At 42.2% G+C, this 14695-nt stretch overlaps 1 protein-coding gene across 1 annotated transcript; it reads left to right on the top strand.

Moving 5' to 3' along the window:
* Positions 1-2483: 2483 nt before the first annotated feature.
* Positions 2484-7174, top strand: LOC147424165 (actin-101-like). Its single transcript, XM_086502159.1, has 6 exons — positions 2484-2693; positions 3326-3719; positions 3883-3937; positions 4067-4330; positions 5722-6016; positions 6851-7174. The coding sequence occupies exons 1-6, from the start codon at positions 2631-2633 to the stop codon at positions 6914-6916; spliced, it is 1137 nt and encodes a 378-aa protein (XP_086358285.1). The 5' UTR covers positions 2484-2630; the 3' UTR covers positions 6917-7174.
* Positions 7175-14695: the final 7521 nt, after the last annotated feature.

Genomic DNA, 14695 nt, shown 5'->3' with positions numbered 1-14695 from the left:
CTAGGGCTATCTATCTTTCCATTGCACACTAAGTAATACACTCTCTATTGTGTGTCTTGAGCTTCCTTCGTCTTCTCCAAGCTGTGTGCATTTCCTTGCAACCCTAATTCCAACAGCCCCTTGACTTTATACCACGAAAATTTTAAGCAATAGGGGGACTCGGCTCTAAGTGTCCATGGTCCTCTGTGTGTGTGTATGCGCATGCACGTGCATGTGCACATGTGAGTTCTTGGTACCCTTAACACTCTTTGGATTTTAGGTTAAATTTAGAAGCATTTATTGGCATATTCGAGCTTATTATCTAGTCACGATCTTCCAAATTTAGATGGTTAATAATTACAATAACCTCCCATTTATTGGAAACATTGGTGTGTGTGTATGTGTGTGCGCGCGCACACACATTTTATTCTTCATTTTCTTTTTCTTTTTCGGAGGAACGTTGGGGACCCTCATCCATATGTAACATGACATCGATTGAAGACATCAATGACGTAGACACGCCTTACACAAATCTCGAGGTGCAATGGGTTTGACAAACATGACTTGCTCGCGAGTTAGAGATCCAACCAACAGACCCTTTCTCACAGCTCGGATCGACAACTTACACAGTCAAGACTAACGGCATAGCCAAGACACCCATGCACCTTAGTTGAAAAACTATTGTGCAACTATCCACAACACTAAATCACATGAGAGATGGGATCCACAGTTAATAAGGATTTGCACGGGTCTTGAGGGGGGATAAACGGCCCACAAAGTATGAACGGCGCTAAATTTCTCGTTCTTCGCTTGGGTGTCAAACCTATGACCTCCTCGTTGGCAGGCTAATGTGCTAACCACATGCCCGCATGGGTCTGGTTGTCCAACACTCCACTTCCCAAACGGGCGCGTTTGTGGTGGGGGGGCCTCGTTTATATATAACACGGGGTCCAACTCGAGGGATCGACGGCGAGGGCTCATTTTCGGCGTGACGGGCGTTTTAGACCATTGGATCAACACAGAAGGGGGGGCTAGAATTATATAGCGCCTGGCGCGCACTGCTTTCAATCGAACGCGCTAGGCGACCTGGATAGGGAGCGCGAGTGTGAAGGGGCAGGTCGCGGGTTCAAGGCTGGACGGGAGCACCTTTTTTTAATCCACCGTAGATTCCGTCAACGGTGGATGAATCCGTGACCATAGATCCCTCGAGTTGGGGCGTGTCAATTATAAACAAGGGTTTGGGGGGTGGGGGCGGGGGGGGGGGGGGGGGGGGGTCCCCCCGGTCTTATGCATATTGACATTTGGAAATACGAGGGTAGGTGAATTGTCTTGTTTTCCTTTCGCAGAGAGAAAGTCCTCCTTCTTGGGCATTTGCCTCACTATCTTTTGATAATGGATGGGTACTGGCCTCTCTCTCTCTCTCTCTCTCTCGCTCGCGCGCGGACACAGACACACCTACGCACCCATAGCCAGATGTCCATATCGTTGTTGTCTGCATGGATCCACCAAACACTATTCAATGACGTGTAACGATTTTATGAACTCACAGATTTGGTAGGAGAGCCAGGTTTTCTTCTCAAAAAACGTTATACAAAGATGTTGTAATCGTCTGAAAACAGAAACAAAGTGTAGAGCTTAATCAAGGTGAGTGAAGTGTCTTATACACTCTGTTACTGCATACAAGTGCATGCATACTTTGACTTTGGATTGGTAGGAAAGGAAAGGAAAGGGGGAGGGTGAAGTGTCCACTACTTCATGTAGCATGCACTCCACTATCACTATACAACATTTTACATGTTACCTTAGCTAGGTAAGATTGGAGGCACCGTACACCTAGCTTGGAACGATTGGGGGCAAGGGCCTGCCAGCCCGGTGGGAGGGCCCGCGGTCCCCTGCCCCCAATCGTACCTAGCGAGGTATGCAGTTCATCTAGAGTGAAAGCTCATGATGTTATGCATTGTATGAAAACATTGAAAAAGAAAAACGTACATGAGGAAATTTCTAAATCTTCTTGTGAATTGGTTACCTAAAGGCGCGAAATTTGTCTGTCGAGGTTCTGGGTTCAACCCTCACCTCAATCCCTATTATTATTATTATACCTTCTAAATTTATTAGAGCGAAATGTATCCATGCTTGAAGGAGACAGTGCACATTGCAAAATCCAAGCAGGGACGAATAGAAGGGGCTCTCATGATAAGACGGGCACGTGTGTGTGTGTGTGTGTGTGTGTGTGTGTGTGTGTGTGTGAGAGAGAGAGAGAGAGAGAGAGAGAGAGAGAGAGTGCTCTTCTTTGGGAAGACAAAAGTGATGATAGCAGGTCTAAGGTGGGGTGTATGTGTGTGTGTACTGGATTGAAAGGCACGCATGAAAAGCAAGGAAGGTGTCTCAACAAGCGAGAAAGCCTGCGCTCATCTCCTCCTGCCTGGCCTTGTCCCAAAAAGTTATATTCCGTTGGCTCTCACACAGTTTTTGCGTGTGTGTGTGTGTGTGTGTGTGTGAGAGAGAGAGAGAGAGAGAGGTTGGTCTTCCAGCTTCTTAAGGATGTCCAGAAGAGAGTGTTTTTGCTTGCCGCATTCTCTCTCTCTCTCTCTCAAACACACACACACACACACACAATTAAACACTTGTAATTAGTCTTGGAGAGCTGGGCGATGGCCGATCAAATAGACGAAGTTACTCCTCTCGTGTGCGATAATGGATCCGGCATGGTGAAGGCAAGTTTTTTGCTCTCTCTTTCCACACACGATTGCACCCAAAAAAAAAAAAACAAAGAACCTGGACCTTCACCAAACAAGGTTGTGAGCTCAATTCCCATGATATCCCATTTAGTTTTTGAATCAGGGGAACACGCCAACCACAAACTTTTTTTCACCAGGCTCTAGAGAGTACACCACGTCCCACGTCCAGCTGATCGAAAATTAGCTGAGATTATATATGGATAATGGCTAGATACATGGCCAGACAATGGTAGATACATGGTTATATTGGCACCACCTTTTGTTACACAGAATTGCAGAGAATCCCACCGATCTTGGCGTGCAAGAAATTATTTGCGCCAAGCCTTATGCTACAACTCGATCTTGATGAAGGCTATGGATTGTGCCCCTCCATGCCCAAAATGGAGCAACACAGAGAAAAATCCGCCTTAAGGATCCATAATATGGCCCCTTAAAATGTGTGAGATGGTTAAAGACTACCTTTTAGGAGCCAAAACCTTGTCCTCATCTCTACAAATATATAATCCCCCCTCCACTAGAACTTGACAATTGAACAAATAAAACATCTTCACACCCAGAAAAACAGGATTCAAAAGAATTAATGTTGTGGATGACATGTGCGTGTGCAGGCTGGATTTGCGGGGGATGATGCACCGAGAGCAGTGTTTCCGAGCATTGTGGGGCGGCCAAGACATGCCGGTGTAATGGTTGGCATGGGGCAGAAGGATGCTTATGTGGGGGATGAAGCACAATCCAAGAGAGGTATTCTGACACTCAAGTACCCAATTGACCATGGCATCGTCACAAACTGGGATGATATGCAAAAAGTGTGGCACCACACTTTCTTTAATGAGCTAAGAGTAGCACCAGAGGAGCACCCTGTCCTCCTCACAGAAGCTCCCCTTAATCCAAAGGCGAATCGTGAGAAGATGACACAGATCATGTTCGACACGTTCTATGTTCCAGCCATGTATGTTGCAATCCAGGCAGTCCTTTCGCTCTACGCGAGTGGACGTACTACAGGTAATCCCTCTCTCCCAATTTCCTCCATGGTTTTAGCATACAAACATGAATCAGATGTTAATTTCAAAAATGAAGATTGTTGCACTAAAAGCTTCTAATGCATAAGGCATTACCATTTACTGAATATACTATATGAGCTGTCTAATGGTATGTAATTAACCAGGTATTGTGCTGGACTCTGGAGACGGGGTGACCCACACGGTGCCCATCTATGAAGGGTATGCCTCTACACACTTTCTTCTGAAATGCATGTCTCCATACACACACACACACACACACACACACACACACACACACACACACACATACACACAATGATCTATGTAAATGCATGTCCATCCATGCAGCTATGCCCTTCCGCATGCAATCCTGCGGCTGGACTTGGCGGGAAGGGACCTAACAGACGCGCTGATGAAGATTTTGACAGAGAGAGGCTACTCCTTTACAACGACAGCCGAACGGGAGATCGTGCGGGACATGAAGGAGAAGCTGGCGTATGTAGCCCTCGACTACGAGCAGGAGTTGAGCAAGGCCTCCTCCACCTCCGCCCTTGACAAGAGCTTCGAGCTTCCAGATGGCCAAGTTATTACTGTCGGTGCCGAGCGCTTCAGGTATTATCAATCTCCTCAGCTTTGCATGCTTAGGACCAATTCAAGCCCTTCTCACCAATGCCTCAATGCCAAAAACATTGCATCAATACACAGAGGGTGAAGGTTCCCCTTGGCATTCTCTTCAGGCTACCCATTGGCTCAGTGCACACTGGTCGGACGTTGTAGAGGATGGCAAGTTTGTGTGTGTGTGTGTGTGTGTGTGTTGGGGGCAAATTCTCACAATCATTCCCACATTGTGACTTACCTGAGCATCATGAGCTTCTGTGAGGGAGGCACCACATACCTAGCTAGTAATGATAAAATGAAATGGAAGTCAATTAATGGAATGTTGTGAATTGAAGGAAGGAACTCAAAGATGCACTAAAAACAAAAGAAGATTTCAAATATTCACATGGGAACATGTAGGTCCAATCAATGTAGGAAATAATAAAATCTCAAATGTTTGCCTGCAGCCTAAGTCTCTTATGCTCTAATCCTTTAAGGCTTGTTTTAGAAAGCTATAAAGGACAACAAGAATGAATCAATTCCTTGACGTCTTTGTCTTGGTAAGATTTATAGGAGTTGTCTTGCTATTGTGTGGGCGCCACAGCGTGCGAGGGTGAGCTTGTGGTGGCACCCATTCACGGTTTGTTTGTATTGCGGGTTATGGCTTCCCTTAAAAAACAGTAGGATTTGAACTGGTTAGTACTGCACACAAGAAGTTTTGGACAAATTCTCACAATAATTCCCACATTGTGACTTAGCTCAACATCATGAGCTTCTGTAAGGGAGGCACCGCGTACCTAGATTGGGGGCAGGGGACCAGTGGCCCGGTGGGGTAGGTGGTGCCTCTCGAGCATAAGCTCATGATGGTATGCATTGTATGGAAAAACATTGAAAAAGACTCGTTTTCCTACATGAGAATATTTCTAAATCTTCTTGTGAGCTGTTTGCTTTCCCTCTTGCTCCTAATGGCAATGTGTATACATGAGACTTGTTGTAGGCCTAATTATGGTTGTGTTTACAATTAGTATCATCCCTACTCTGAATTGCTAAAAGACAAAAAAAGAAAAAAAAAAAAGGATTTATAGGAGTTACAATACACACAAGCTTGTATTTAGAACCCCGGACGATCGACCTTGCATAGGCTCTATGGAAGTGATGACGAGAAGATCTAAGCAGCTTTTAGTATCTCTTGGCTCCTCAAGGCAAAGAAAGACTATGCTTCAATTTTTGAAGTGAAGTACATTCTTTGCTATAATAATACAACTCTACCACTCACAATTGTGAGTATGGCCAAAAAAAAAAGAAAATCTAAGTCTTAGAAAAATGTTAATTTTTAGTACTTGTGTGCACCTTCTACTACTATTGATGTGTTTCTAAATTCTCCTGCAAACATTTTGATCCTGCAGGTGTCCAGAGGTGTTGTTTCAGCCATCCTTGATAGGAATGGAAGGGGCTGGCATACACGAGACTACATATAATTCGATTATGAGATGTGATGTAGACATTAGAAAAGACCTGTACTCAAACATTGTGCTGAGTGGAGGATCAACAATGTTTCCAGGCATTGCAGAGCGTATGAATCGCGAGATAACCGCCCTTGCTCCATCGTCCATGAAGGTTAAGGTTGTTGCACCTCCTGAACGCAAGTATAGTGTCTGGATTGGAGGCTCCATCCTAGCTTCCTTGAGCACATTCCAACAGGTCTCTCTCTCTCTCTCTCTCTCTCTCTCTCAACCCTCCTCCTTAGGAAGGAAAATTTTTGAATTTGAAGATAAGAAAACTTTAAAAATTTAGAGAAATTTATTGTAAAAACCTTCAAATATAGACAATTTATCTCAAAAAAAATTGGTTGTAGGTTTTTCACCTTTCTATTTGTTTTTTAAATCTAGAGCAGTGCTCTAACCACCCCCCCACCCCCCCCAACACACACACACACCCTCCTCTCCACATACACAAGAAGATTCATAAATTTACTCATGTAGGAAAACGGAGTCTTTCTCAGTGTTTTTCATACAATGCATAACATCATGAGCTTCTATTCGAGAGGCACCGCATACCTAGCTAGGTACGATTGGGGGCAGGGGACCGCCGGCCCCCCCACCAGGCCGGCGGTCCCCTGCCCCCAATCGTACCTACCAAGGTATGCGGCACCTCCCTCACAGAAGCTCATGATGTTGAGGTAAGTCACAATGTGGGAAATATCGTGAGAATTTGTCCAAAACTTCTTGTGATACCATTTGTGTTGGGGGAAAATGTGTCTCAGCTTAATATTGTGCCGTTTTCGATTTCAAAAATGCCAATGTAAAAGGAGAAATTCCGCCCCAAAATAGAGAAAAATAGTCTAAAATTTTTGAAAACATAATCTTATTTTCGAAAAAATTCTCTTGACAAATTCAAGAAAAGGAATTTTGTATGTTTGCGAAAATGGTTTTTCCCAAACACTGCATACCATACTCCCCCTCCTCCTCCTCCTCCTCTGCACATACCATATTACTAACCTTGAGAATGACATGTTTTTATGTCCTTCCATTTCAGATGTGGATATCCAAGGATGAGTACGATGAAACCGGACCCTCTATTGTCCACAGAAAATGCTTTTAACTTCACATTCCCACGTCGCCTATTCTTAAATTTTTTGCCTTAAAGCTAATGAGCATAAATTTTTACAATCTTGAGCCTCATGAAGCCGCATTTGAACTTGAAAAAGCAGGCTAGTATGCGTTTCTTAGTCAATTTTTGGCATCCACTTTGCATTAGAGAATGCTTACTCTCATGATTGAGCCTCTTCATTTGGGCAAATATTTTTCATTGCATATATGCAATAGATTTAGCACTAATTAAAACCAAATCTTTTACATACAGATTATTTACTGAATGAATTTGTGCACAGAGAAGATAGTTTGCTACCATCTATGTTGTATCCACAGTCTCTTATACTATTTTCATTGGAAGGTTTGATTTGTTTAATAGTGGAAGCCCCTTTCATGTTAGGAATCCACATTTGTGTTAAAAAGTATATATGTACACATGTGCGCGCGTGCGCACGCGCGCGCGCACACACACACACACACACACACACACACAAACACACACACACACACACACACACAACACTAAATATTGCTCATCTCATAATCTACATGTATTAGCCCGACATGGAAGAGAGAGAGAGAGAGAGAGTGTGTGTGTGAGAGAGCGAGTAAGAGTATCAACGCTATCAATACAAGAGAAAAGAGAGAGTCTTCTCAATATTTGCAAGCTGAAAATGAGCCAGTTACAGTAGTCCATGAGAGCCAAGTTTTGGTTGCAATCAGAAAAGAAGGTTCAGGGAAAAGAACACATGCTACAGAATATTTAGTAGGAGGGTATAAGTGAAAAGGAAAGATTGGTTGCACACAACCTCGAGGAATGGCTGTAATTTTTGTAGCTAGCCTATGAAAGTTGCTAAAGAATTTGGTTGTAGACTTGGTGAAGAGGTTGATTATGCGAGTAGGTTTAAGGATTGCACGGGGCGTAGCATAGTACTAACTAATCAAGTATATGACAGATGGAATGCTTCTGAGAAAAGTGCTTGTGGATAGCCAGTTTTAGCTTATTCTGTCATCATGCTTGATGAAGCACATGAAAAAAACACACACACTGATCTCCTCTTTGGGCTGTTGAAAGACCTACTAACGCGGCAAAAACATTGTGTCTTATAGTCACCTCAATGACACTTGAAATTGAGAAGTTTTTTGGGTTCTTTTTCGAGTGTTAACATTTTCACCATTTGACAAAGGATGCATCCTTTCGGGAATCTATATGCAAAGCAACTAGAGAGTATTTAAATAAAGTTTTATGAACCTAAATAAAGTTATGCTTAAAGAGGAGGTCATTCATTTCATGTTAGCTATTTCAGTAAGAAAGTTTAGGTGTGATAATGTGAGGCACCCCAAACATGATTGCGCCCTACACCAGCCTGCTATGTATGGTGTGTTAAAGGCCATGGAAGTCGACAAGGCTATTGCTTATACCGACAGATACTATAACCAACACTAGCTTGTTGGATGGCATGTGGAAGGCCAATGAAGTTGATATGGCCCTTGCCACCCCAACGTAGACGGAGAAGAGTGGAAGCACTCCAAATAAGGTCACCTAGAGCTGGACACTTTCAACAGATAGGTATTCCAGGTTGGTAAATAGAGTTAACTCAAACTACAAAAGAGATTTAAGCTCAAACTAGGCATAAAATGGAAAACAAGACTGAAACTGGAAATGAAATTAAGTACTAGAACTAAATATGACAGTGAGACTGGAAATGGAAACTGGAACTGGAATTGTGTATTCAGAACAGTAGGTAACTACAATGATGAGTAAACTCAGTACGAGACAGATTACATGAGCATAACAACTCCAAGTTACAAAGGTTTGGGTTCCACAAAAAGTACAAGGTAAGCCAAGATAAGATCCACACAAGAACAGTCCCTCAAATGAAGTAATGGCCCCTATTTGTAGGCCTCCGATTGACTATGCATTGTATTAGTTACTATGGTAACTGTGCATAGTTACTATCTTTGGAAGCTTCTAGCCTACAATGATGAGTAAACTCAGTACGAGACAGATTACATGAGCATAACAACTCCAAGTTACAAAGGTTTGGGTTCCACAAAAAGTACAGGGTAAGCCAAGATAAGATCCACACAAGAACAGTCCCTGAAATGAAGTAATGGCCCCTATTTGTAGGCCTCCGATTGACTATGCATTGTATTAGTTACTATGGTAACTGTGCATAGTTACTATCTTTGGAAGCTTCTAGCCCATTCGTCCGACATCCACCTTCTAAGGGTTGTTCTTGCCATCCACATTCCTCCTCCTCTTTCTTGAGTTTTATTGTATACCAAAGTTTTGGTAGTCTGCAACAGTTATTGTCATTCAGCCTCACCCACTTCTTCTCTGGCGCCTTCTTCTGGGGAGGTTTGTGTAAGACCGTGAAAGGCTCTCAGTTGCTTTGACCAATGTTCTCCTTCTGAATAAGTCGGTATAGAGCCTCTTGCTCCAATTCATCTTTTTTGGGATGTCTTCATTTCCACTTCATATGGTGTCAATGAGTACCAGGTTTTAGTATCGGGGTCATAAAGTGTGCACATACCCCTTGTTAGTATGGCCCTAGCTCACTTGTGACAATAGGATGTTGTGTGCATCCATCCATGAGGCGATGGCTTATTGCATTTGATTCTGGTGCAGCCCCCCATCTTTTTGAATTGGGGTTCTAAACATGCTTTGTTGGCCAGTTTCTTCTAGGGAATCTTAGAAGCTTCCACATTTCACTGTAGGAGTTGTTTTGTAGTCTTGATCGGCCGTCAGAGCTGCACGGTCCACGGTCCATCTTCAACTAAACGTTATGAAGGTCATTGATCAACTCATTAACTTGGTTTTTCTTCAGAGTGTCTTGTAGAATTTGATTCTAGGCGCGCCATTTCGTAGTAGAATCTTCATACCACTCTCTAAGCCCGTCCACTATCCTAATATAACATTGTTGATCTGCTGGCTCAATGTGTGTGCGGTAGAGTACTAGGAAAATTTGTGGAAGCTCTACCCTCTTAGTTGGGATGGCATATATAGTAGCACTAGAATTTTGGAATTAGGGTTGCATGGAAATACACACGTCTTAGAGAAGATGAAGAAAACTCAATGCACACAACAGAGAGTGTATTACTTAGTGTGCAATGGAAAGATAACATATCCCTAGAGTGACGGGCATATATACAATGCACGGGAGAAAAAACCTCCTAGTGAGGGAACAAGTGCCCCAACGGTCCTAAGTGTGTTCACACATATCAACATCACATGTATATGGTAACAAATCCCCCCTAGGATTGATGTGGTGAACAAGAGTTGGCACATAGAGTATAGGGAAGTGCAAATTGGGTTCCTCACAACTGCCAATGTGCTCTAACTGTCAGTGTAGATACTGTTGGTAGTGTCCTGTCCAACACCCAAATCAGCCATAAGGCGTCTGAGCCATACCCGTTCAACCGTAGCTGAAAATATTGCCCTGTACTCAGCCTCACAATTGGAAGTGGCCATAGTAGGTTGCTTCTTGTTTAACATGATATGTATGAGCTACCGAGCATGAAACAAAAACCACTTGTGGACATTCGTGTGTCAAAACAACCAGCCCAATCTGAGTCTGAAAAAGCATGCAAATCTGGTGGCAATGATCCTTGGGATAAAACAAGCCAAGATGCAAAGTGTCACTCAAGTAGCAAAATATCCTCTTGCTGCTTGCCAATGCTTAGACCCTGGGCTATGCATGAATCTATTGACCTGTGAGACTACAAACTGAATATGGCTTCTGTTGTATACATTAGTAAGGCATCCAACAACATTTTGGTAAAGAGTGACATCGCCAGGATCACCAGCATCATGAAGACTCATTTTCAAATGTGTTTCCAAGAAAGTGAAAATAGGTTTGCAATTCTCAAGTTCACACTTACATAGCAATGTCTCTATGTAACTTGTCTGACACAAGGCAATACCACCATCACACTGCTTAAACTATATACCCAAGTATTGATGCAACAACCCCAAAAATTTCATCTTGAAAGTAGCATTCAAATCAACATTAAATTAAGCAATATGTTTCTCATTTGGTTCAGTGATCAGCAAATCATCTGCATAGATAATGACAATGAGAAGTACATCACCCTCACGCTTTACATACAATGTGCTTTCTGTTTTGGATTGTTACAAAAGCCTTGTTTGACCAAATGAGTGTTAACCTTCTCATACCAAGCACGAGGAGATTGCTTCAACCCATACAAATCGTTCTTAAATTTGCACACTTTATCCTCTTTTCCTTTCTTGAAAAAACCACAAGGCTGTGTTACATAAACTTCCTCAAAACGCACAATAGCCATATGACAAGTGGGAGCAAAATTCTCTTCATAATCTATGCCGTTTTGTTGCGCATAACCCTTTGCAACAAGTTGATTCTTATAGCGATCATTTTCACCATCTGGCTTGCGTTTCAACTTGTAAACTCACTTTGTAGGAATGGCCTTTTTGCCAAGAGGAAAATCACATAAAGTTCATGTGTCATTTTCTATAAGTGCATCATATTTTGATTGCATGGCAGCCATCCAATTTTTTGAATTTTTTGTTTCATCAAAAGACAAAGGTTCCTCAATATCACATAAGCTAGACACAACCAAAGCATAACAATTTGATACATAAGATGAATCGCAAGAACCTGAACGAGTATGACTAGACAAAGATGCATCCAATTTACTGTCACGAAAAGTATGCACCAACCATTTTTGCATACCTCTAGCCTGCTCATTCTCAGCCCTTTCCTCATCAAGTACGTCATGTACATTTGCATCTGTAATAGGTGGATCTGTAACATTTTCTGAAACCCCCAAAGGCTGTATATTTTCCTTATTTGAATTTACATTCAAACTTCCACCACTAGAAAGAAGAAATAAACTATTATAAATGTCCTGTGAGCTGCCATTACTATCTCTAGTACATGATAGCATGGATTGAACAGAATCTTCCAAAAACACAACATCCTGTGAAACCAAGATACGCTTTGTTTGTGGATGGTACAACTTGTAACCTTTGCTTTCATCACTATAGTCAACAAAAATACATTTAACAGCCTTATCATCCAATTTTTTGCGCTGCATTTGTGGCACCAAAGCATATGCCAAACAATAAAAAACATGCATGTGCTCGATCAGTAGAAGGCTTTCTATCATGCCATGCTTCAGATGGCTTTGTAGACTACAATGATATCATAGGACAACTGTTAAGTACATAAGTGGAACACGTGATGGACTCAAGCCAAAGCGAATGCGAAAAAGCTTGACTTTTGAGCATACATCATGCCATTTCCGTAAGTGACCCGTTTTTCCTCTCATCAACACCATTTTGTTGAGGCATATACGACACTATACATTGGTGTTTTTTCTCATTACTAGCCATTAAATGCATGAGACATATACTCCCTCCTCAATGTGAACGGAGGGTTCCCATAGTACATTTCAAGACATTTTTAGCCATAGCCAAAAATTGTTTGCAGCACATAAACACTTTGGAATTTTCTTTAAGCAGATACACCCATGCATGCTTGGAATAATCATTAATAAAAGTCACAAAGTAAAGGTAATTTCCCAAGGATGTAGTTTGCATGGGCCCACAAATATCACTATTCACAAGCTGCAACCTGCAACCAGCCTGTGGCCCTTATAACTGAACCATCCTTTGAAAACTTTGAACGCTATATCTTACCCAAAATATAGCATTCACAAGCATGTTTGGCAAGTGCTTCAAGAGGCGGAAAAGAAGCAACCATATCAGATTATGCTTGGTGAAGAGGTGATTATCCAATTAGGTTTGAGGATTGCACGGGGAGGATAGTACTAATCAAGTATATGATAGATAGAATTCTTATGAGAAAAGTGCTTGTGGATAGAGAGTTCTCATCTTATACATCGTCGCTTTAGACGCATGAGCTAGCGTCGCAGAAGTATGTGTGATGTAGAGATGGTTTTCTAAAGAGGTGGCTTCATATGCTAATGACAACAATGCAAAATTTACCTCTAGTGTTCCGTTTTATTTTATGTCTAATAGAGATTCCACTTTATTAGATAAGTATGCAGCATTCCATGTCACATCATATTGTGAGTGGTTTAGCACTTTTGTTAGTGAGAGCCTTGGTCATGTGCATCTAGGTGACGGACCAACATATGACATAGAGGGTGCAAGAAATATATGCTTATCAATACCATGGATGCATCTTATATGCTACGACATGTACATTATGTTCTTGGTATTGCACTAAGTGTGATCTTGGTGAGATAGTTGAGAGACAGTGGATGTTAGATACTGGTTAGAGAGCACTTCTTCTAGATGCATTGCGGTTTTCTAGTCATTGTACAATGAGCTTGGAGTTGATTGGTCTATCATATGCATGTATCTGAGGTGTAAGATGGCATAATATGTAACATTTAATGGCCTAATAACTTGTGTGTAGCGGAAATGAGCATGAACATAGTGGGCATTTCATTAGAATAGATTCCTAATGAGAATTACAAGAGTGCTTAATGGAGAGAGCAACAAAAAGCATAACACCTAGTTAGATAGCATCGACAATACTTTCAAAAGAGAGAGAAATTAAGCTAATGACAACAGTTGAGGACCGGATTTGCATGGAGCCGGTCCCCCCTCCAAAGGGCTTTGTATTATGGTTTCTCCCATCAAGAGAGACATTGTACAATACAATTCTTTGTGTTCCTTCAAGACTAGCTAGTGCAATGAAGATGAAAGCTTCATGCACTAAGCAAAACACTTAGCAAACACAACTTGAATTATCCCCGTTCTCCGACCCAAGACCTCACACACCTTCGAAGATGGTGAGAGCTAGCAAGGTATGAGAGTAGATTGAGAGGAAGAAGGAGTATCTTACGAGAAAGATGTACATCTCCTCACATAATCACTCATATTAGCATAGCTTAGCTTAGTAATTAGCTTGGTAGAGGAGATGAGCATGCATTGAAGCTTGGCTCTTGGTTGGATTTGCATCCACATGCCAAGAGTGTGTTGATGTAGGCTTCTATCTCACAAGCTTGGAGTAGGTGATGAGCTCTCCATTAAAGCTTGGGAAGAGATAGTCTTCTCTTTCTTCACACATGAGATTGTGTGAGTGTGTGTGTGATAATGCCTTGCAAAAATCAGCCCCCTCTCTCTCTTGGGCGAGCCCTCTTGCTATTTGCTCTTGCTGAGCCCTCATTGGCTCTCCCCAAGTCAAGCCAATGACTATTAAGCAGCATAAGTGATAGCCTTCTGACATGTGTCCCCCTTTCCCCTTTTGTGAGAACTTTAGGTAATTAAATAATCAAACTAAACTCTCATTGGACCCCTTTGCCTCCTGGCCAATAGGAATCAGGCAAGCCATTTGGCTCCTGAATGCTCATTGGACCCCTTGTGGGACTGCCCAATAGTCTTCTAGGAGACTTAATTCTCATTGGTTTCTTTTATTAAATGTTTTTCAATTAATTAAACTAGATTTACTGTAGCTTAATTCTCATTGGTTCACTTCAAGGGTCATCCAATAGAAACTGGGCACACCTTGTGGGCATCTGACCTAGGGAGCTGACATGTGTCCCTCATTCCCTTTATGTAAAGGGAGCCTGTGTGTGTGTGTGTGTGTGTGTGTGTGTGTGTGTGTGTGTGTGTGTGTGTGGATTTCTCTCTCATCCCCTAGAAGAAGGGCTCACCCCCTCCCATGTAGGGATATGTGTTGACTTTGGAGAGCACACAAAGCATCCAATTCCCCCTAAGCTTTAACCCTTTGGACACGACCTTTGAATTTTGGAACCTTAGCATTTTGGAAGT

The sequence above is a fragment of the Adiantum capillus-veneris genome, chromosome 26 (assembly GCF_014529385.1).
Source record: "Adiantum capillus-veneris isolate H3 chromosome 26, ASM1452938v2, whole genome shotgun sequence".
Lineage (NCBI taxonomy): Eukaryota > Viridiplantae > Streptophyta > Polypodiopsida > Polypodiales > Pteridaceae > Adiantum > Adiantum capillus-veneris.
Note: the sequence above shows the minus strand (reverse complement) of the source record. Positions and strands in the feature narration are given on the sequence as shown.

Bases quoted from the DNA above. Each gene is read 5' to 3' on its own strand.
- LOC147424165 (XM_086502159.1), top strand. From the start codon at position 2,631: ATGGCCGATCAAATAGACGAAGTTACTCCTCTCGTGTGCGATAATGGA. The intron at 2,694-3,325 runs GCAAGTTTTTTG...GTGCGTGTGCAG, and splicing joins ATGGATCCGGCATGGTGAAG to GCTGGATTTGCGGGGGATGA. The intron at 3,720-3,882 runs GTAATCCCTCTC...GTAATTAACCAG, and splicing joins CGCGAGTGGACGTACTACAG to GTATTGTGCTGGACTCTGGA.